This window comes from Manis javanica, chromosome 9 (genome assembly GCF_040802235.1).
Source record: "Manis javanica isolate MJ-LG chromosome 9, MJ_LKY, whole genome shotgun sequence".
Classification (NCBI taxonomy): Eukaryota; Metazoa; Chordata; class Mammalia; order Pholidota; family Manidae; genus Manis; species Manis javanica.
Genome location: NC_133164.1, coordinates 89,726,409 through 89,748,952, shown reverse-complemented (window position 1 = coordinate 89,748,952; position 22,544 = coordinate 89,726,409). Strand labels below are relative to the sequence as shown.

At 45.9% G+C, this 22,544-nt stretch overlaps 1 protein-coding gene across 6 annotated transcripts in view; it reads right to left on the bottom strand.

Annotated features, from left to right (window-relative positions):
* Positions 1-22,544, bottom strand: part of LAMA3 (laminin subunit alpha 3) — a 240,036-nt gene that overhangs the window by 88,444 nt on the left and 129,048 nt on the right. For 4 of the 6 annotated variants that reach the window (XM_073212898.1, XM_073212902.1, XM_073212901.1 and 1 more), the window contains 10 exons: positions 22,377-22,537; positions 19,462-19,570; positions 17,652-17,782; positions 16,626-16,770; positions 14,833-14,959; positions 14,612-14,751; positions 13,128-13,243; positions 11,750-11,961; positions 10,597-10,801; positions 55-199 (listed from right to left, as the gene is read on the bottom strand). In XM_073212898.1, coding sequence (XP_073068999.1) covers positions 55-199; positions 10,597-10,801; positions 11,750-11,961; positions 13,128-13,243; positions 14,612-14,751; positions 14,833-14,959; positions 16,626-16,770; positions 17,652-17,782; positions 19,462-19,570; positions 22,377-22,537 — 1,491 coding nt within the window. The remainder of the gene's footprint in view (positions 1-54; positions 200-10,596; positions 10,802-11,749; positions 11,962-13,127; positions 13,244-14,611; positions 14,752-14,832; positions 14,960-16,625; positions 16,771-17,651; positions 17,783-19,461; positions 19,571-22,376; positions 22,538-22,544) is intronic. The other 2 variants (XM_073212899.1, XM_073212900.1) reach the window with 1 other exon arrangement.

Below are 22,544 nucleotides of genomic sequence, written 5' to 3'. Positions count from 1 at the left end.
AGAACTTCCTCACTGACGGGCTGATGTCCCTGGCACTTGCCCGTTCCGCCTTACCTTGCAGAGGCAGGCCCCCGTGTCCGGGTCACAGACTCCTCGCTTAGTCCCATCTCTGTTGCAACGGCAGGGAACGCACTCAGGGAAGCGGTAAGAGCCGGAAGCACACCGGTCGCACTGCCGTCCTGTGATTCTAGGCTTGCACCTGTCCCCAAAGGAAGCGAAAGCTCTAATCCTTCCACACGCGGGTCTGAAGCCCTCTTGCTTACCGGGCAGCAGAGCGGCTGCGGCCTGGAGCCCGCCCAGCAGTCGCAGAGCCTGCTCACCGGGTGTGCACAGCCCAAGGTGATATCGGAGGGCCCTTACACGAGGCAAGTGAAGACGCCCACCGGGACTGTGCACTCCCGGTCCGTCTCCAGCCAGGCTCTGGGGCCGTAGGAGCAGACACGGCCCCGGAGCCTCAGTGGTGCGGTGGATGTGCGGATGATTTTCACACGGGGTCTGACGGGGCTCACAGGGACTGACGGCACTGACCTGGCCTCCGGGGGGAGGTGAGGCCTGAGCTGAGCCTAAAAGAAAAGTGTCGCGGGTAGGAAGCAGGTGCATGTTCCAGACGGGAAACCGCCCAGAGTGTGCAGGGAGCACAGGTGTGGTGCTGCTGGGCCAGACGCGGGGGCTGGCACCTGCACGTCGTGCTGGACGGCGTGCGATTGCCCCGCGACCCTGGAGGTCTGTGGCTGAGCCCCCAGCACTGACAGCCGCTGGCTGAACCCTAATCCCAGCTCTCACACCATCAGACATGGTGTCTCAGCAAGTCACTCAACTTCGCAAACCTCCTTTTCTGGTCTGCAGGAGGGAAATGTGGGTGGGGCCTCCTAGGATGACTGTGGAGGCCGATGAGGCAGGGCCTGGCACTCAGCAAGTGGTCCCACGAGGTGCTGTCATCTTGAGAAGCTTTGTCAGAGGACGGAGTGTAGTTGGATGTGTGTGAGGGGCCAAGTCGAGATGGCTGTTGCAGCAGCAGGCCTTTGGGTCAGGAGGGAGAGGCAGGCAAGACATTGGGGGTGGGCAGGAGGCCTGGGTTCCAAACCATTCTGGGGTGAGGTGGCTGGGCCTGTAAGGTCCTGGATGAGGGACTAGAAAAAGGGGAAGGAAAGAAAGACTCCCAGGTGTCCAGCCCAAGAGATGGAGTGACACTAGCAGGGCAGATAGGGAGACAAGAGGGCTGTCTGTTGGGGAGGCCAATGGGCATTCGGGGCAATGCCTAGACCCCAGGAAGGCTGGGGACTCTGAGCCATAAGCAGAGCAGGTGCCTGCCTGGGAAGCACAAGAACAGGTGAGAAAACTCGAAAGGCTGAGGAATGAAAAGAGGAGCAGGACCGAGATGCTCAACACCCACTGCTGAAGAGACAAAGGAAGTGGGCACCAGCCTTTGGCAGCCCCATCACTGAGCCCCATAGCCCAAGTCGGGTGGGGTCTACACACTAAGGCTTTTCGTGGGTCTAAAGCAAGTATCAGGAAATGTGCTTTTTATTAGAATATTGGGAGTAAAATCGGTTATGAAAAAATTTATTACTAACTTGCTACCAAATGTAAATTATCCCCTATCTCTTAATACCTATTAAAATATCTTACCCAAGGGACCATTCCAAAAAAGATAAACAGAAGTTTATATCCCAGTAGGTTCACCTTTGGCAAATATCTGCTTGTAACTGAGTAAAGAATTTTGTGCTTGATTGTGAGCACAAGCTCAAGACCTGCCAGCTTTGGTACAAATCCCCAACTCTGCTAATCACTGGATGTAGAACTTTGAGCAAATTATTCTCTTTACAACTGAGTTCCGTCATCTTTAAAAAAGGAAATCATGATATTCACTTTGTAGGATTATTGCAAAAATTAAATAAAATATCCAAAACCCTTAGAATAGTGGTGTGCACACATATAACTATTTGCTATTTTTATTCATATTACGGCATTGACTAGAGGAGCAGATGGGAGCCCCTTAGCCCCACTCACCACAACCTAAGAAGACAAGATCAGCTTTACCTGAAAGGCTGCTGGCGGGTCAAATGTCACTTCTGTTCTTCCCCTCCCTCTTCCTCCCTACTTGAGAGCTGCAAAAATTGTTTAGTGAGGAAGGAAGTGTCCTGCAAATGACACCTACAGCAATGTGGGTGGCCAGTGTGAACACTCTCCTTGGAGGGACCACCAGTGCAGTGGACTGTACACTCCAGCAGGGAGTCAGAGACCCTTCTGGGGAGCTGGATAAACCAGGGGTCATCTTCCCAGAAAGGTACTTAACCCCATTCACAGGTCACATTCTCATTCTCTAATACACCCACTTTTGCATTCATTATCAGAGGGCTCCTAGGCCCAGGGTAATAAGAGTACCTGATTCCTCCTGGGAACTCAGACTAAATGCAGTCAGACAGCCCAGCACATGAATGACTGTTCCCAGATGATTTGTTATGTGTGGAGGGAGCAGCGAGTGTGGTGACCCAGAACTCCAGCGATCTAGAGATGGAAAAGCAGAGTACAGAAAACCCCTCCCCAACAAAATTGTCAGAAAGAAACAGATCAGCAGAGGAACTTCAGAGATGATCCCACTTAGTCTGGGTGGGCTCTGCTCATCCCACTTGGCCGTGAAGAACAGGTACCTCTAGCATCTCTATTTTATGGATGAAGAAACTGGCACAGAGGACAAAGGATGGAGCTGAGGTCACCCGGGTAGTGAGTGGCAGTGGCAGGACACGTTTCTGAGCCTCACCCAGCAGAGAGGTAGCAACTGGGCACAGAGTGGGTGAGAAAAAGCAAAAAGCTGAGCAGAGTGGTTAGGGCAGTGGCCTGTGAGCTGAAGTCTGAGGACACCAGGCCAGACTGATAGGCAAGGATCAACCACAACACGGAGACTATCATGTCTGGATTCCTGAGTAACGTAGTGCTTAAAGCACTGAGCACATGGATACTGTGCAAAAACAAGCAACCAAAGGAGTATTTGGTGGTGCCATGACAACAGGGAATAAAAAGGAACCTTTCTTTTTAAAGTCTGGCTGAGCATCTTTAAAAAAAATACGAAAAGTCAGTCTGACCTTGGCACACTTCTCCAGGGGGACGCTCTGCTACCCAGGAGTAGCCCTCCCTGCAAGGGCGAGATGCTGCTTGGAGGTGCAGAATGGCAGCACTGGGGATTCAGGTCAAGTGAAGTCATCTCCAAGGCAATGGGCTGACAGCCAGATGGTCTGTAATAACACCTGCCCATGCGTGGGTGCTCACCATGTCTTACAGAAAGTCAGAAATCAGGTGTCAGCGTGAACGTTATCCTGCACTTATTAAATACTGTGGGTCCCTTAATATTACACTCTCATCAACTCTACTTTTAATCAAGAATCCAACATTTACCTTATTCATTCATTTATTTGTTTAGCGATTATTCAGTGCCTTCTGTACACACATCCCTATAATAGGGGACATGGCGGGGAGGACACAAAGTAGAATCAGCCTTGACCGTGGCACATTTTCACTGAGGATACAGGACACAGATGCAGAAAGCTGGGAAATCATGTGAGATGGGACTGCTGAGCATTAAACTAGCTTTAGGCAATGAGGTGATGAGGATATCGCTGTGGACCCATAGAAGGCTTCATGCTTTCTTTGACTTTGTACTTTTAACACATATGCCTTGAAGGATATGTATAATTTGGGGGTCACAGTAGAGAAGGAAGGAGGACTGATAACTGGAGAATTGAAATGGGCAAAAAGTATTGAGAGAAAGTGGGAAAACCAAGGCAGAGAAGAAAGCCAAAAAATAAAAAATAACAAAGCTTAAGTTAGGGTAGGTGGAGGCCAGATTACCAAAGAAACTGGTTTTTATCTTTTCAGACAATGGGGAGTTGAGGAAGGTCCTTGTACAAAGAGGGATGATGGAAGTGGTACCAGGCAGAGCCACATGCCCACAGCAGCCTGCACCATGGCACTCACCATGCCACACTGTCATCACTGGTTAGAATAGTTCCCCTACTGGATTACTCATATTAGTAGGCATGTGTGCCTTCTGCATGAGGCACAGTGCCCAAACTGGAGTAGGCTAGATACATTCTGAGTAATAAAACATACTGATATTGGACAAAATAGAATTTAAGGCAAAAAAAAAAAATCACTGGAACTGAGGTTAATGTATCATCACGGTTGATAAAAAATAACAAAAAGATAAAATCATAACCATATATGTGCTTATTAACATTGTCTCAAGTTTTGTAGACTAGTAGTTCTAAGTATTAGTGACAAAATTGCAGGGAAAATAGGTTTTTAGATCCCAATATAATTGTATGCTTAGAATATTCCTCTTCAATTAAGGGGTCAAAAAGAATTAATGAATAATGAGTAAACAGGAAAAGGAGGGTCAATTAGGAAATGATAAACATCATTCAATATGAAGTGGAGAAAGGACTAAACCAGGCTGACAGCAGGTAGCAGAGAGCCAAACAAAGGAAGGAAGATAATGCATACCTGGCTATAAGTTGACAATTGATTGTGGAGAAAAGGGCTGGATTCCAAGATGACATGGGGATTCTAAACTTTGGGACTGGGAGGAGATTGTCACCAGTAAGTAGAATTTTTTTTTTATTTCAGAGAAATGACTTGAAAGGCCAGACAATGTCATGCATTTCAGACATAGATCTCCGAGTTGCAGAATCTTGGAATTGCAAGCGCCCTTAAAGATCCTGTAATCTAGCACTTCATTATATATGTGAGGAAACAGGAGCTCAATGAGTTTAGAGGACCCACCCAAGGCCCCCTAAATAGAGCCAATAAGAGGACCCAAGTCCAGTCGATTTGCAATGAAGATGGGATAAGCTAGCTGTGGGATAACCACAAGAATGAGAACTGGAGCTCTGCATCTGGGAATCACCCTGGAATTGGGGAGTAGGCTGAGGTCAGGAGAATGGGTGGAGTGGCAGGGGGACAAAGTATAGAAGAATGAAAGCAGACAGGCAAATACTAGGCACATCACAATAGCAGCTAATACTCACTGGGTGCCAGTGTATGTCAGGGGCTGTTCTAAAGATTTTTGCACAGGATATTTTATCCTCTTTAGAACTTTATGAGGTAGGTGCCTGGAGAATCTCTATTTCACAGATGAAGAAATAGAGGCATAGACAGGAGAAGTAACATGCTGAGGTCACGCAAGTAGTGAGCGGTAGAAGCAGGATGCAACCTCGCACAACCCATGCCACACCCCTTCCCAGTCTTGGGAAGGAGGCGGAACCAATGAAATAGCCTGAGAAACATTGTACAGAGAAGTAAAGACAACGGCATTACAGAAGGAGACATGGATGTCGGTAGGAACTTTGAGTCCATCCGTGTGGTAGGAGCCCCATCTGCCTTGCTCACCTCTATGTCCCAGCACTCACATGCTGCGTGGAATTTACTATTCCTATCAATGATGAGGAGCACCAGAGGAATTGCTTCTCCAAGTTGTTAGCGCTCGTGGATTTCTGCCTAGCTGGAAGCACTTCTGTTCTGAGGATGCCAAGTCTGTGACCTTTTCTGGTATTTGTTTCTCCACCTAACACAAACATTTAGTAAATCTGTGAGGACTGGCTGGGATAGAGGGCTCCCCAAAAGGCTTTCTTTTGTTACGGCTCTTCTGAAAAAGTATGTTTGCACTTGTGGCTTCATTGGGCATCCAGGGGGACTGCCATCTCCTTTTTTATCTTAAAATAGCTTGAAAATAGTCAACATTGTGAAAGCTTTTTAAAACAGTGAATACCATCTTCCTTGTATCTGTCTCTGATTTATAAAATCTTCTGAGGATATCCCAGCTCTTTTGTTCAAAGAATCTGATGGCATAATTTCCCATTATTAAAAACAGATGCAGAGGTACTTTCTCATTGCTTTTATATCTGATTAAATTAGTGTTCTATAGCAAGCAAGTGAAATTTTGATCAATATAAGCATCTTTATGATCTCAATCTAGAGAGAGTTGGCTAAATTAATGGACTTTTTGGCATTTACACAATATGACTTTGCAGTATTTTCTATGATACGATCAGAGATTGAAGAAATAGAATTAGAATCTTAAATTTGGATGGGAAGTCAGAGATGATTTTACCAAAGTTCATTTTATAGATTCGGAAACTGAGACCTGTGAAGGGGTGACTCGCCCAAAGCCTCCTACTTCATTCATGACAAAGGCTGAGTCAAAAACTCAGTTTTATGGCTCCAGCTTAATTTATTCCCAATTGCCTCTAAAATTACAAACCAGTTTTAATTAAGTAAACATTGAATATTGTGGGTTGCTAAAATTATTTTGTGGTTCACTTTAAAATAGATTAATAAAACAGTTTGATTTTAGTATAAACTATAACACCTCTAAATGGTCAAATAGAACTTGAAAATTCCAATTTTTAAGTTTTGTGATTTGTGATCACTTATAGAACTGCAAGAGAGTCTGCTGTACAACTGAGAGAGGCTATGTTCTTCTTTTTATTCCAAGTTCCAGGTCTGTTGGATTATTTCTTTTATATGAACCTTCGGTTCCTCTAAACCTTCTTTTCTTTCACTTTCATTAGGAAATTTTCTGCACTCTTTCCTCTAATATTTTCTAATAATAATCCATTAGGCAATCAAAAGCTTTTTCAGCATCAACACTGGAATTACAATGGGCAATGTGTGCAATTTACAGTTGTAATACACTGGAAGTTTTTCCTATATTATCTGCCAAGGGCGCTTTCATGTCAAATTCACTTTGATCATGGAGAGCTGTGTCCATTAGATTATGATAATCTCTCTGGTAATGGCAAGATAAACAATTCCACACCCTGGTTTAGGTGTGACACAGGTCAATGAGATTCATTCCTGTTGATGTTCTTCTGGGTTTGGGCAAAACTGGGCAACAATGCCTTGGTCCTGAGTTAGGAATTTTCCAGTCTATTAAATTGTCATTGGCTAGTGAAAGTTTGTGAAACACTGCTTAGAATTTGTACTTAAAATACTATGGTAAATCTCTTTCTCTACCATAGATGGTGGCTTAGCTGACTTTAACAATGTTTAATGCATTCTTGGTTTCCCTCTTCTGTGGCAGCAGCCCCAAGAAACATGGTAGGAGGTTCTGTTTGCAGCAAGTTACCCCGTGGACCAGCTGCTCCCTTTGAAATCTCTCTGCTATTTGCCAGGTGATGAGTTCTCCTGCTTCTCCTCCTGCCCCAGAAATGCGTCTGCCTCTCCCTCTCCTCGGTGCTTTTGCCTCCTCAGATGCCCCACATCTGATTTTTCCTGCGACCATGTCCACATCTTCACCTTGAGGTGTGCCCTCACTCTGACCTCCACTCCTTGATCCCCAAACTTTTTTCTTGGATGTTTTGCTTTCAAAAGAAAATCTGAAATAGTCATTGTGGAAAAACAGAGCTCTGTTGGACTCCTTGCACTTATCTGGCAGCTTAGTAAGTTTATTTTTAATTAGATATGGGGACACTGTAATATTTTCAGTATTCAGGGCTCTAAGTATCTCAACCCACCTGTGGCTGGGGCCCCTACATGATCCTGGGCTCTGTCTTCTGCCAAGACTTCCATTTCCTAATAACTGTTCATAATAACCGTTCTCTTTTTCCCAAGGTGACGCATATTCCTCATCCTGCTGTTCAAGTGGAACCTTATTATCTCAGCCTTTTTCCTATCCAGATTCCTGCTGCAGTACCCCTTGAGTGAGCAAAGGATTTTAAATGCTAAGAAGCCCCCTCTGCTTACCCTGCTTATTTACTATTCTTTCCTCTGAAGGATTCCTGCAAACCAATTCCACCTAAAGAAGCTGAATTATTACCTTTGATTTGTTCCTCAAATATATTAAAATGAAAACAATTATTCCTAATTCAATTGTTTCCCTTTTTACAACACCCTGGATTTCCTTTGCTGAGAGGCCAGTTCCTTTGGTCTCGTAGATGTACTCGGGACCTCTGAGGATTTGTGTGTGTTTTAGGCTGAGGAACTGCTGGAGTGTTTCAGCATCACAGACTAGGTCAGCTATCTTTGGATTGTTGCTCTAACTCTCCTGTGGCCATCTTCTCAAACCCGAGATGGCAGACCGTGCCAGCACTGTTCTCTTCGCTTCTGGAGAGAAACATTCCATCCTCCTCATCCTTGCTGATGTTTCCATTTGGAGCCACACATTTTTAAACAAATACTCTGGAGCTATGGTGTCAGATGTTTGTGACTATCAGTTTCCTGTCAAGAAACACGCTTTGTTTTTCAACAAAGGGAGATTGGCACCTATAGGGACACAAAAAGGGAGAAGTCAGTGGGAAGGGAATCAAGGAAAATGATAGTAAGATATTTGCCATTTGAGGGAAGAAGAAGAGGTAGAAAAGAACAAGACAGGAAGCATAGTAGGGCTGTTAACTTGGGAAGGAAAAATGATGCTACTGAGGGAAGAACAGAAGACAAAAAGACAGTCACGTGAAATGAAGAGGATGGTGAGGTGACAGGAGTCCTGACAGCCCGGCTGAAGTGAAGCAGTGTGGCCATGTGGCAGGCCAAATCTACAAGATTCTGGCACTGATTCCGCTCCTGGAATGAGGGCTGGAACCAGGGAGTGGAGGCAATTTCCTCTGGACAAGCAAATCCAGATCAATAATGAAGTCACAGGATCACATACAACATGTCTTTCTCTGTCCTGTCCTTCGGGTCCTGGTTGACACAAGCTGGTCCTTTTAGCTCCCCCTTGTCCTTCCCCAGGATCTCCCGGCCACAGTGCAGGCCTTGTTGTCTAGCATCCCTGCAGGCCCTGGGAGGCTCTGTGCACTGAGTGCCATTCTCCTCAAGCTCAGTGACTGACCAGAAGTCAGTCAGACACGGTCACAGGCAGTGGGCACACACGATGCAGAGCCCTCTGTCATGAACTAAGTCGGCGACTTCTTTCCAGAGACCAGCTTAAGCACTAGAGGAACAGAACCTAATATATGTTAACTAAGAATGATGAAAACTCTGAATATCTCCTCAAAGCCCTTTGTGCAAATCCCATTGAGTTGAGGTGTATAGTTGGTGAAGGATGAGCAACTGGTTGACTCAGGGAGGACTCACACCTGTGGTTTTCAAGACTTGATGTTTCATGACTCAAGTTTCCACTCAGCTTCCTTCCCAATAGTACAAAGGCCCTGGCAACAAGGAAAGGTGTGGTGGAGGCTCCTTCCTGGGAAAAGCAAACTTCTACAGACTTGAAGTTTGCCCCCAAAGAGGTATGTTCAAGTGCTAATCCCCAGTGCTGGAGAATGTGACCCTATTTGGAAATAGGGTCTTTGCAGATATAATCAGTGAAGATGAGGTCCCACTGGAATAAGGGAGGCCCGAATCCAATATGACTGATGTTCTTGTGAGAAAAGAAGGGACCAGACACACACAGAGAGGAGAAGGCCGTGTGAGGACAGAGACGCACAAGGAGAGTCCACATGGTGATGGGGGCAGAGGTGGGGCCATGGGTCTATGAGACAAGCAGCTCCAAGGACTGCAGGCAGCAGTAGAAGGCAAGAGAAAGGCATGGAACAGATTTTCTCTCAGAGCCTGTAGAAAGAGCAGGGAGCTGTCGACACCTTGCCTTCAGATGTTTAGCCTTTAGAACTGTTAGGGAATACATTTCTGTTGTTTTGAGCCACCAGTTTGTGGCGGTTGGTTACAGCAGCCACAGGAAATGGGCACAGCTGCCCTGGAACTGGTGTGATGGACGCCAGTCACCAGCAGCAACAGCCCTCCCAGCTCTCACCCCAGATCACACGCGCAGATCCTGGACATCCATGTGCCTGGGTGCTGTGGGGGAGTGTAGGGGGTGTGGTGAACCTTACACTTCCTGCTGCGTGGTGCCATATATACCAGCCTGACCTGTAGATGCTCTGGTTCAGCTTTCCTGCCACGTAACCCTACCTAATTCTTTCCACCCTCTCCTTCTAGGAGACTGGACCCTGTTCTTCACCCCCTGCAGCCTCTCCCCAGTCCTGCTGTGACCAGCTGATCACCTGGAATCATGTGACAGCAGCCTTTAGTTTCCAATGCAGAGCCCAACCCGCATCTGTCTGAGCCAAGGTTTGCCACTCAGCTCCTACATTTGTGCATCAGACCTCTGAGTGGTCCCCTGAGGGCAGCCCCTCTCAGGTCAGGCTCCCAGGCATGCACCTGCCTCCTTCCCCACTCCCAAACAAGCCCCGTGGTGGAGGCCCCTTCTGCTTGCCCAGGGGAATCAGGGCTGCAGGCCTGAGGATTTCAGATTTCCTCCTGCACTATCCTTAACAAAACTGCCATCTGACCCTAGAAGGAAGGTTTTGGAGCCCAAACCTAAATACAAATAGATAGATGCTTCCCACAGGTGGCACGGTAGAAGAAACTGGTAATTATGCACACGTCACAGCACACACTGAGAATGAGCTGGAGCTAGTGGGCAAGGCTGCTGGGACCTATTTACTCCACACACCACCTCCTATTCTGGGTGGGGAGCTCACCCTGAGGTGATGTAGGCAGTGCTCAGACCCGCGAGGAGTGGGAGGTGGTGATGAGTGGTGTGGGCGAGGGGCTTCTTCCCTTCCCTTAAGGGGCCTGCCTGGTCAATCCACCTGAGCTCACCTGCACCGCCCGTGATCCCTGTTGCATTCTGGGGCAGCAGCCCCAACGGTGCCCCTCCTGGAACAGTTGCAGCCTTCGCAGCCAGCCAGTGGGTGGAAGCTGAAGGAATGGGCCTCACACACCTCACACTGGGGCCTGACCGTGCGGGGAGGGCAGAGGCACTGCCCTGTCATCTCCTCACAGAGGCGCCGGCCACAGTTGCACGCTGGCCAGGGGATAAAGAAACAGCATAAGGTTAGATGCCGCCTGGCCTCCAACAGGACTGTACTAACTACCAGGACTTCCAGAAGCTTCCAGGGTGTCTGGGAGAAATGTCTTGCTTTTCCTTCACCATGGCATTACTAATCTGAAAGGCCCCTTTCTTGGTGCCAAGACCAGTGGTATCACAGGCTCATGGGGGACACAGCATGTGAACCCTGAATGAGGAGCCACTGGACCTACAGGCAGCAAGACAGATACTCAAAGGAAGGCACCATGCTGCAGCCACGTGCATTCTGATGTGAGGGCAGTGCCCTGCATAGGCTCTCCAAAGTAGCTGCACATCACCCCCGAGCACTGAGCCCACGGTCTGGGCTCCAGGTGGCAGGGCCCTCGCTAGGCAAGGCTGGCATCCATGTGGGGACGGCACCATACCTGCACCTTCACTGCCACCATGTGGCCCAGGCCAACCTTATCTCTGAGGCCACAGAATGGTTTTTAGATAAAGGTCCACTGGCTTCTTGTTTGGTGGGGAATACACCCCTGGGACTGGCTCTCCTCCTTTGTCCACTGAGTTTTGGTCGGGCTGCACAAACTGAAGGGGCTTCCATGAGAAGAGGATGGCACTGTCCAATGCTGATGCCCAAGGCTATTTACACTCACCTGCTCTGGCAAGTGCATGGGTCACATAGAAAAGGAAACGAATACTTAATCTTCTAGAACCTAGCTACTCAGAGTGAGTGTGGGCCACGGACCAATGGCATGGGCATCACCTGAGTGGTCAAAAGAAAGGCACTCTCAGGCCCCGGCCCTGGCCTTCTGTCTCAGAAGGTGCATTTTCACAAGATCCCCAGATGAGTCTCTGGCACAGTGAAGTTTGAGGGGCCCTGTCCTAGATGAGCACCCTGCACCCCAAGGCCACAGACAGCCTTGGATGATCCAAACATGCACTTACGCTTGCAGTGTGGGAATCCATAGTAGCCCACTCGACAGCGGGTACACTGCCGCCCAATGACGCCAGGCCGGCACAGGCACTGCCCACCCTCTGGGCTGCAGTGACGGCCAATGGCCCCAGTGGGGTGGCAGTCACAAGGCAGTGCACCCTTGTGGTAAAGGGCCACCAGGGACCTGGCAGAGTTCTTACAGAATCCGGAGGCTGTCTGGGGGCTGTGGAGATAAAAACAACTCATGGCAATGTCCTGGGAGGTGTGCCCAGGAATAGCCCCAACCTTCCCCTTCCCACCTCCTCCTCCAAGCAGTGTTTCGGGGGAGGGGCTCTGACTCTGGCTCTGGGACGGAGTGGGAGAACTCCGCACTGCAGGGCTCACAGCAGGGACAGCCGCCCTTCCCCCACCCATCCACTTCAGAATACGTCACCGGACTGGCGGTGGGAACTCTGGTGGCTGGAATGAAAGGGTAAAACTTCATCTACAGGATGAAGTGCATGGTAGGTGGATTTTATCTCAACAAAGCTGTTACCAAAAAGTTACACCTATACGTGTAATGATACACCAATAATAATGGGGAGGAGGAGGCAAATTACCAACACTTATTGAATGTTGTGTGCTAGAAGTTTTTCCTACATCTGCTTAAGCTCACAACCACCCAACCAATTAGGCATAAGCCCCATTTCATAGATAAGGCAACTGAGGCTTCTAGAAGTTAAGCAACATTCCCAAGACCACGGAGCTATGGAGCAGCCAAATAGGCATTCAAGCCTGAACGTTTGACTTCACAGCCTTTGCTCTTAATATTTTCTATACAGGAAGCTTCTGCCTGCCAGGGCCCCCTGGGACTCCTGGGTTCCTCAGAAAACCTACAGAGGGGTGGGGTAGGTCTGCAGAAAATGGCAGGAGCCAATCCTCAGGGCAGTCCTAGGCTCTTGGCATTCAGCGACCCAAGGAAGGAGGACAAGGAGGTCCACCTCACACTCAGTCAGATGGCAAAGGAGAGTGGGATTCAAGGATGACATGCTTCCCAGTGAAGGGCACCATGTGAAGTATATCTTAGGAATCCGAGTTGGCCAGCAGGGAGCAGCCAAAAGGAGGAGAAACTCCTCAGCAGCCTGGTGAATCTCAGCTTGGAGGATGAACCTCTGCTGAAATCAGAGTTGAGGATGGTAATCTTGCCCAATGTGCACGAGGAAGTCTGCTGGAGGATGGTGTATGCAGAGCAAGACATGTCCCTCCCTGGACCCAGGACCCCCTGCTGCTCCCTTGGGCACCAAAAGGAAGAAGCCAGACCCAAGGGCAGCCCCTCCCTAGGCTCTGCTCTGGTAGGGAATGTGGGAGGGTTCCGTGCATTCCAGGACCTTTCCATAAAGTGATACTTACTCAATATAAAAACTGTTTCCTCCACAGTTGGTGATAAATTCAAGTGACTTGTCCACTGATTTTCTGTGATGTATTTGGTAGTCATAATTCTCCAAAGGCATCACTAGAACACGGACCTAAAGGAAACCAGTCAGCATGTCTTTGGATTCCCAATAAGGCGCACACGTACAGCTGCTTGTTATACTTTCTTCACTAAGATCAGGGCTCTTTATTGTTAGGCCCGAGACCAAAGGAAACAGGATTTATGAAAGACAAATCACAAGAACAGCCCTAAGCCAGTGTTCAAGGCTGCATCCATGTTCCGATATAGGAAATAAAAATGGGTGCTGGGCAGACCCTTGGAGTGCCTGCTCAGAGCAGCAGCAGCCTTGAGTGCTGAGTGGGAGCAGCAGACCTCTGGGTGAGCAGGGGCCTGTGAGGATGGCCCGGGCCCCATGTGATCCACGCCTGGGATGACCCCCAGCGCTGTGTTCTGCATTTTTAAAGGTGAGCAAACCAAAATGGCAGGACCAATGGCAGAAACTTACACCACGGCTTACCCCTCATCTTCATGTCATATCAGATACTCTCCCATGGATACCTGAACCCCAGTCTTTAACCGTTCCGCTCAGTTCTCTGGACCGAGTAAATCAGACTATGCCAGCAACAAATGTAGGAAATCTCAAACATTTTTGTCAACTTCTCCTTAACTTACAGCTTACAGAAAATCTACTCTTCCCATGTTATTCAGTTCAATAAATAGTTGCCAAACACATGGGCCAGGTAGTATTCCAGGTGCAGGGGATACAAAATGAATAAAGTCAGGCCCCTGTCCCTAGGAAGATGACACCATCACAGGGAGAAGGAGGTATGAGTAAGGGACGAGGGCCACAGAGCAAAGATGGCCTCCTGGCTCCAGACAGGCTTTATAGGAATTGGGGGAGCATGACCCCACCCAAGGTAATGAACAGGGTAGGGGACACCTCGGGATGTGTAGGTGACCTGCTAAGTTTGCGGGACTTGGGAGGACTCTGGCGATGGAGATACAGGCCCCCTACTGGGCCTGGAGCTCAGGAAAGGTCGGGGAGGGGTGAATTCACAGATGTGGGTGCCATTCCCTCAGAGGAGAGAAGAGAACCAACAGGAGCGGTTAGCATTACCCATAGAGAAGCGATAGATCGAGGGGGCTTGGCACTGAGCCCGAGAGAGGGTTCACTGTTTCAGAAAGAGCCCGAGCAGATGACCGGTGAGGAGCAGCTGATGGCGAGCTAGCTGCTTGCTTTTTGTGGCGTAGTTTCTCCTTCCTGTTCACTTCTTTATTATTCTTATTTCCCTGGATTGTGCCATGTGCTTTTTTTCTTTAAGGCAGCTATGAAAGTTAAACATTTTTCTATAGACATAATTTCAATTCCTTGGAGGATTTATCGTCATGAGCCAATAGATACAGAGAACAGCTGACCAAGGCAAACACGTGGAGAACGTGCTGAGGGGCAAGGAGAACGCACCAACACTAAGGACTTCCCTTCTGGAACCTTCACAGTCACAGCCACCTCGGGCGTTGAGGTTTCAAACTCTGCCTGATCTTCCGCGATCACTTGGTCTTGGCAGCCAAGTTCATGGGGGCAAAAAGAGGCACGGAAGACACCTGGGGGAGAAGAGAGAAGAGCTCCTGTCACCCATTGGATGAGGGAGGCATGCAGCTGTGGGCCTGCCCCGTGCAGCTCACCTGGCCACAGATGCCCTCCGTCCACAAACACCTGTGCCAGAAATGCTGGGTGCATTGGTTGATAAAAATGGATGATAGTGACATATCGGCCTAGGTGGGGCACAAGTCCTCTTAGGGTCACTTGGTTCTGGGTAGAAAAAAAGAGGAAGAAACTTCTCAAGCTGCAGAGCTATGAATAATTCAAATCTCAGGATATTTTGATGTTAAAAACCAGAACAACCTAGGTACTTACCTAAGTGAAGTAGAAAGTTATGTTCACACAATGCCTTCACTTGAATGTACTTGCCGTCACAAACATTAGAAACAAACCAAATGACCTTCAACTGCAGAATGGCTAAACCAACCAGGGTTAAACCATAGAAGATGTTGAAGGGGGTGTAATTAGGTACAATCACTTTGGAAAACTGGCAGGTTTTTTTTTTAAACAAAAATAGAACATTTAACTGAGAACTGACTCCTAAGTACATTCCCCCAATATAAGTATATAATACGTTTGCCAAAAGGCCACATAAGAATGTTCCCACCATTCAAGTACTACTTGTAATAACCATGTAACAAAGAGTCAGGCTCTGTTTTTGATATTTGACAGCTGACAGTGTTCACATGTCATTGCTCACTTTTTATCCTTTGCCCCACACCTGGACAAGTCAATAAGAAAGCCCAGGTGCTCATCCCTTGGTACAGACGGGAAGTTCCCACCACACACACTGGCCCGTGGGAGAGGGAGCCTTCACCCTGCACTTCTCCCTGCTCCCCTCACCCCTGCTCCACCTCCACAAAACAGAGAGAGATGCCCCAACTTTTGTTCAAGCTTGACTGTGAGCCCTGCTCCCCCAGAAAGCCTCACTATGTGAGTAATAAGTCTTTCCAAACTCTTAAGAAAATACAGTAACAACAGCAATAAAAGATTATATTTTTCTTTCTGATAAGAACTGTGGCTTAGGGAGGGCAGGGAGGCTACTAAAGGTCATACACTAATTTGATAGCAAAACCAGGACTAGAATTCCATTGTCATGATTTCAACTCATTTCCCCCTGCTATCCTAGGCTGCTCCTCCCACATGGGATCTTATTAAATCTTCTCTCTCAAATCCTGTTAATTTCCTAACTCAATGCAATGTGAACTGACACAAGCTATCTCTAGAATTAAAGGACATAATAATACCATCAGAGCAAATTTTAAGTCCTGCAATTTTGTAGTTCATAGTGAAAAAATACATTCTCTTACTATATTTTCATCTTTGAGCTCCAGATGATTGATCAATAAATATTTATTGAGAATTTCCTGCCTGCAGGGCACTGTGCAAGGGTAGTTAGGGATGCAAAAAAAAATTGTTAGCCACGGCAGCTTTCTAAAAATTCTTATATTCCAACTTGGGAAGATAATTAATAAACTCAACAATGTGAAATACCAGTAGCCCATGAAAATATGCGGAATCACAAAAACTGCCAAACGACTGTATAGACAGACATGCAGGAAGGAAAGAAAGCCTCTGGATGGGGCAAAGGCAGGATTAATCGGATCCCTCATATCTGGGATGCTTCCCAGTGGAGAGTAGAGGTGTTCACACTTGAGAGGCATCTGAATCCCTGGGTTTGTTAAAACACAGATTCCTGGGCCGCACCTCCAGGGTTTCTGATTCAGTAGTTCTGGGGTGGGGCTTACAAATGTGAATTTCTAACAAGTTTCCAGGCAATGTGCGTGGACGCTGCTCATTGGGGCCGCTGCTGGTTGGGGCCACACTTGGAGAACCGCCACCGGTTTAGAAACAACATGCTGGAGGGGAGCCCTACCTTTGGTGCCTTCAGGGTGAGTCCAGCAACCCCAGTGGCAGAAGGCAAAGGCTTCAGGGGCACGAGGGGGAAAGACCCACCTCTCGGGACATCCAAAATGAATGCTGTTGGAGGCGTTTCAGGGTCCAGGGAGACACAAGTAGCACTAGAAAGTAGAATATTAGAAAAATAACTCAAAATGGAAGAACTGTCTATTGGTGAAAATACAGACTCTGAACAGAAGGCTGTGTGAGTATGAAGAGATGTAGTCTCGAGAGAACCACAGAACGGTGGGGATCTTCCCACAAAGATCTCATTGCAGCTGATCGGCCAAGTGTATTCCAGCTGCGTGCTCAGCACAATGAGCTAAAACAGCAAGAAAATCTTAATTTTGAAAGAAAATAAGATAGAAACTTATTGAAATTTCCCTTTCTAGAACTAAAATTGTTAAATGAAGTCAACGTAAGGCAACATTATTATTCACCTCTAAACATAAATGTTAACACAAAAGCTATTCAAAAACAAAGACAACAAATAGGTATTTCTTATAGGCCACATTTCATGGCCCTGGTGGTTTCTATAGTCCTAACCATATGAACCAGATTTCATGACTGTGTCTATAAGTTGTTTTTGAAACATGAAACAACCCTCCCCAAACCCCAATAATCACGAGTTAGCTAATTTTCATAACATAATTGTGAGGCGGGTCATTATTTTTGTGGTTTTTTTAGATGAAGACCCTCAGACACAGAGAATAAAGGATTGGAATAAAGTGAGTCTCTGCAAAGGCTCAGGATAGAACTCAGGGTAACTGTGCTTGAGGGAAGGCTTAACCATTTCCCCTGTTGCTACTATGTCAGCTTCCTGACACTATGGAATTCTGGAGACTGCTGAGTTAAATGATTTAGCTGGTTTTTTTAATCCATCACCAGCCATTAGGACCTTGACCTATGGTCACTTCTGAAGTTCAGTATAAAGTCTCAGCCTTACAAGCACTACAGTATCACTCAGAGCAGACACAAAGGAGAAAAGAAGGAAACACATTACCTTTGATTAGCAAACCACCCATAACTGGCAATGCATTTGACTTGAGGTCTCAAATACTCAGTTGAGAATTCTTCAATGGGTATGATGCAAATTTGATGCTGTTGAGCCAATACAGTGCAAAAAGGTACATCCTGGTTACCAGTAAAACCAATGATATGATCAAACACTCCTTTTAAAAAAGCTGCTAAGTAAGGAATTTAACCAGAGAAATTATAATTGTTATTTTAAACTAGTGATAATTGCAGGACAGCACTTCCTATGGCATCATTATGTGCAACAAATCCTATTTACTGTTTTACAGGATCACTGGCTAAATTGCTCTTGGGATAATTATATAAAACAAATAGAATCACATGAAAGCTTGAAACCAACTCTTTGTCAGTGACTTTTGGGGCCTGTTTTTAGTTTCCTGCCCTGGGCTGACACTGGCTCTTCAGACACTGTAGCAGGAAGATGGGGATGTGGGGGGCGGCCAGGAAGTCTGTTGTTCAGGGGGCGAGCTGCTCCTGCCACACTTCACCCTTCTTAATTGAGAATGACTTGAATCTCAGGCACATTTGGACTTCCTTGAAGGAACTGTTCCCAGAGTTTTGAGTCACACAACAAACTCAGTCATTGACTTATCAATACATTTCATTTTAAATCAAAACTATTATCAGCTTGATCACAAAGCTATTCAGTAACAACACTAAAAATTTTTATTGAATACCTACTATATGCCAGGCATCAAGACTAGGGGATCCTGTAAGAGGAATAAGACCCCTGCCTTCATGGAGCTTATATCTAGCCATTCTTGACTCTGAATGCCATTTGACTATTTCAGAAAGGGCAAACTTATGCTCAAAAGGTGAAGATTCAGCCCCATTACAATCTCCAAAGATGGAGAAGTTAAGATTCACTTGGATTGTTACATTTAAAAAGAGAGTTGGAATTTTTAAAGGACAGTTTAAAATTATTATATAACTTATATGATATTTTCTTAAAACTCAATTCCATGTACTTCTTAAGGGAAAGCTCAAAGTATTTAATACTGTAAAGCAGAAATATTTAAAACACATTAGAACAGGCTGCCTTGGCATCTCCCAGGTGTGATACATGCTTAATACCAGCAGCAACAAGAAGTGCTTCATGCTTACATAATCTTTTGTTCCCTGAGATACGTATTGTAAATCTGGCCACTCCTTCCTAGCCCAGATCCCTCTGCCCCTGTTTATCATCATTCTCAATATTTACATTACGCTATTAAAAAGGTGGACGTGAAGGGTATTTAATCTTCCAACCTTGGCATTTTAACTCTGAATAGTATATATCTAATTAACTGAATAATACTCTTTCTGAAGTAGAGTAACAACAGCCTTAGAAAAAAAATACCAGATGATTACAAACTTCAAAATTCTGAAGGAATTTGCCATGAAGCTAGTAGACATAATAAAAGAGTAAAATGGGAAAGAAAATGAGCAGTAACTAATAGTATTTCTATGAAGCAGCAATAGTAATAAAATAGGAAATACAATGACAAAAGAGATTTCATTCATAATAGTAACAATGAATAAAAACTAATGAAATAGGGTTCTGTGAGAGACATGTTCACATTTGATGATGAAACTTTACTGGGTATTATAAAAAAAGACTCAAACAGATGAGGCAAGACAGAGTTCTAGACGGGAAGGAGAAACATCATTCAACAGGCAACTCTTCGCAGGTTAAATTTACAGGTGTCAGGTAAAGCCACCCAAATTTTTAATAAACTATAAAATTACATAGATCAATAAAACGTTTCTAAACTTCAAAGGGGAAAACAGAAGCGTACCAGAAGGAACTGGGCCGTATGTGCTCTGAGCTGAACGTCAGCCTCTGCCAACAGCTCATACACAGCGATGCGTCTCCTGCTGTCAGTCACGACGCTCCGGCAGAGGACGCTGCAAGGAGAAACAGAATTTCCTCAGCCTGGCTTACCTCCCTTGTCTCCCGCACTCTGTGACTCCCTGTGGGGTGGCTGATTGCTCTTCAGTTTTTCCTGTTTATAATGGTAACCAACAGTGAGTTTTCCTGCATTGAGGAGTTTAGGATGGATGCAAGCCCATAATCAACATGCAAAAAGAACCTTCCCACTGTGGCCCGAGCTGCAAACCAATATTCTTGGTGCCGCTGATGATAAAAGTTGCCCACTGGTCATGGCATCCCATGCCCTTTCAGTAATGTGGCCAGCCTTATGCCAGTCATGAAAAACCCAGTTTGCTTTTAGAAGCTGTCTGTCCCTCATCCTTCCTTCCTTATTCTACCAGTGGGGCCCCTTCCTGCCATCTCATCAGGTTCAAGGACATTTAAATGGTCACTATTTGGGGCCAAATAATCTACTTTAGTGGTAAAACCCATAAAGGAAGTATTTTCTGAGGAATATTTCTGACTTCATAATTTGTAGCAACTTTTCTGTGTAAGTCTAATTTGGACCAGAGACATACCAAAAAAACTGATTATCCCTGGGAAATATTTAAAATAATTTATGCAATGACTTTTTTGGTGAGGATTAAAATGAGATAATATATAAAGAGCCACTTTGTGGCATATATTAGAAAACTCAATAAACAATTATTTTCTTTTCCCTTTTGTGCATGTGTGTGTGTGAGTGTGAATGTGTCAATTAAAATACATTCTTTTTGGATTCAAGCATAATCCTGGGAGTTAAATATATTAAATTATTCATTTAAATTTAGTTTTATCCTTATCCCTTATTAAGTTCTTACTAAGAATAAACTAACAGTAATAACTGGATTGAATGATTAAATGATTAACTCTCCTCTTATGGAGGGTAGATCAGATTTATCACAGCACTGTTTTGAAAAGTGGTATTCCTACTAGCACCACTACTTTTCTGTTGGGCCGTTGTTTTTTAAAACTATCATTAGAACTCACTTGAGAAATGGGAAAGGTTCAAACCTCTTCAGGAGAAGCTACAATGTTGAAAGGGCCTGTCATTTAAATAGGTTTGTATGGATCGAATCTTTCCCAGTTGCACCATATTTTTACTGGCCTGTTCATTTCCACTTGTCCACATGGCAGCCAAAGTAGAATAGGAGTAACTATGTTAGCCATGTGAAAAACATATCATGGGAGGGGTTAAATACAATAAAAGTGATTCCTCATCTAACATAATACCATCTTGGAATTCTAATGATGAGACTGGGAAAGGAGACCTTGGGTATCATGTCCAGAGGCAAATGGCCCGCAGAACAGCATGCGGTGATCCCCACCAAAACGCCACTCAGACAAAGCTCATGCTCTAGGCTTATGGAGTCCTGGAAGGGGTCCTTTCTTTCTGATTTGAAACTGCTCCGCTGCTTGGCATAGAAATTCTCAGCTTCCTCTGAGATGATGCAGAGTCACCAGGGCTGTTTGGGTGTTTCTGCCTGTCTCCTTGGTGGTCTCCACGTTGTGGAGCAGGGACCTGGACAGTGGAAGGAGTCAGGAGACCTGGAAAGCAGAACTGAAGGGTGGACTGGGTACGGAGAAGGTGGTTGGGGTGCGGAAGAGCCCCGCCTCAGGCCCTGTGGTCAGCAGTCTCCAGGACTCGGGTGGCAAGGAGGCCCACCCATTGGAAGTGTACATTCCAGGAGTTGCTAATGTCACCTATAGATGAAACTAGTATTTTCCAATAATGACAGAACATTCTGGGGAACTTTGGCCCATCTGGTGCTCTTATTAATAATTAAAATGCAATTACCTTCTTTGTTTTGCTCTTTTTTTTATCATCACTCCAGAGAAAAGGGCAGATGAGATTATTTTTAAAAAGATTTTTAAAAGAAGCCTTCACAGTTTCTTTTTAAGGGCTGCTGACAGGGTGGTGTTAATTCAATAACCATTTACTCAAGTTTCATACAAGTTTCCATCCTAAGCTACTAAAACTAACTCTTTTCATAAGTTCTTTCATTTGTAAAATAGAGAAAATGTCCAAGTACTTCAGGACATCTTGGGTTAGAAAAAAAGCAACATGAAAGTGGAGGTAACAAAATGTCCCAGGCCTTGGCCAAGCTCTGGGATGGTCCACTGCTGGTCTTCACCTGCTGTCTCAAGAGAATCTGACCTCCAGTGCCACTGGTTATACACTTAATTTTGGGTGGGAACACTCCCTGCACTGAGTTGTTATATTTAATGCATACTCTGAACATTCGCATAGATCCTGAAATACTATGCAAATTAAACAATTTTTAACAAATCCTTTTTTAGAGTTCTTGGAAATGACTAACTTCATCAGGTGGGTTTTAAAATCCTTTGTCAAATTATCTTTCACCTGAAGATCATCAAACATTAATTATCCCAGTTCTGAAGGGCATGTTGTGAAGGCAAGTGTGAGGGAGTCTGTTTCCCTGTGCCATGTACCCGTGTACCCTCCGGTGTGTGTGAGACGGGGACACTGAGTTCACTGCACCCTCTGAGGGACAAAGAATAAAAGAAAAAGATCACATTGCTACACGTGAATCAGCCAGAATGGTAAGTAGAACACACAGCTTTTCAAGAAAATGCAACATTTTGAAGACACTGCCCATTCAGAAGCCTCCTAATGCCCACATTAGGGTGATGCTGGATTGAACAACTAGTCACCTGCTTGTTTTCAAAACTGACCTCCAAAAGGAAACAACTTTCCAATCCAGATAAAAACCAAAGTTCCCAAAGCTGACCTCTGGATTGCTCAGCTACACAGTGATCCCCCAGAGCGGGACTGTTTACCTGTACTTGCAGCTGTAGATGTTCACCTGGCCCGCCAGGGCAGACCCGGGACTTTGCACATGCACATCAGCCACGGACAGCTGGTCTGCTTCCGTGGAATACTCAACCATGACCACGTAGTGGCCGACCTGCGGGACACGCAGCCGCAGCAGCAGCTCTACCTGTCAG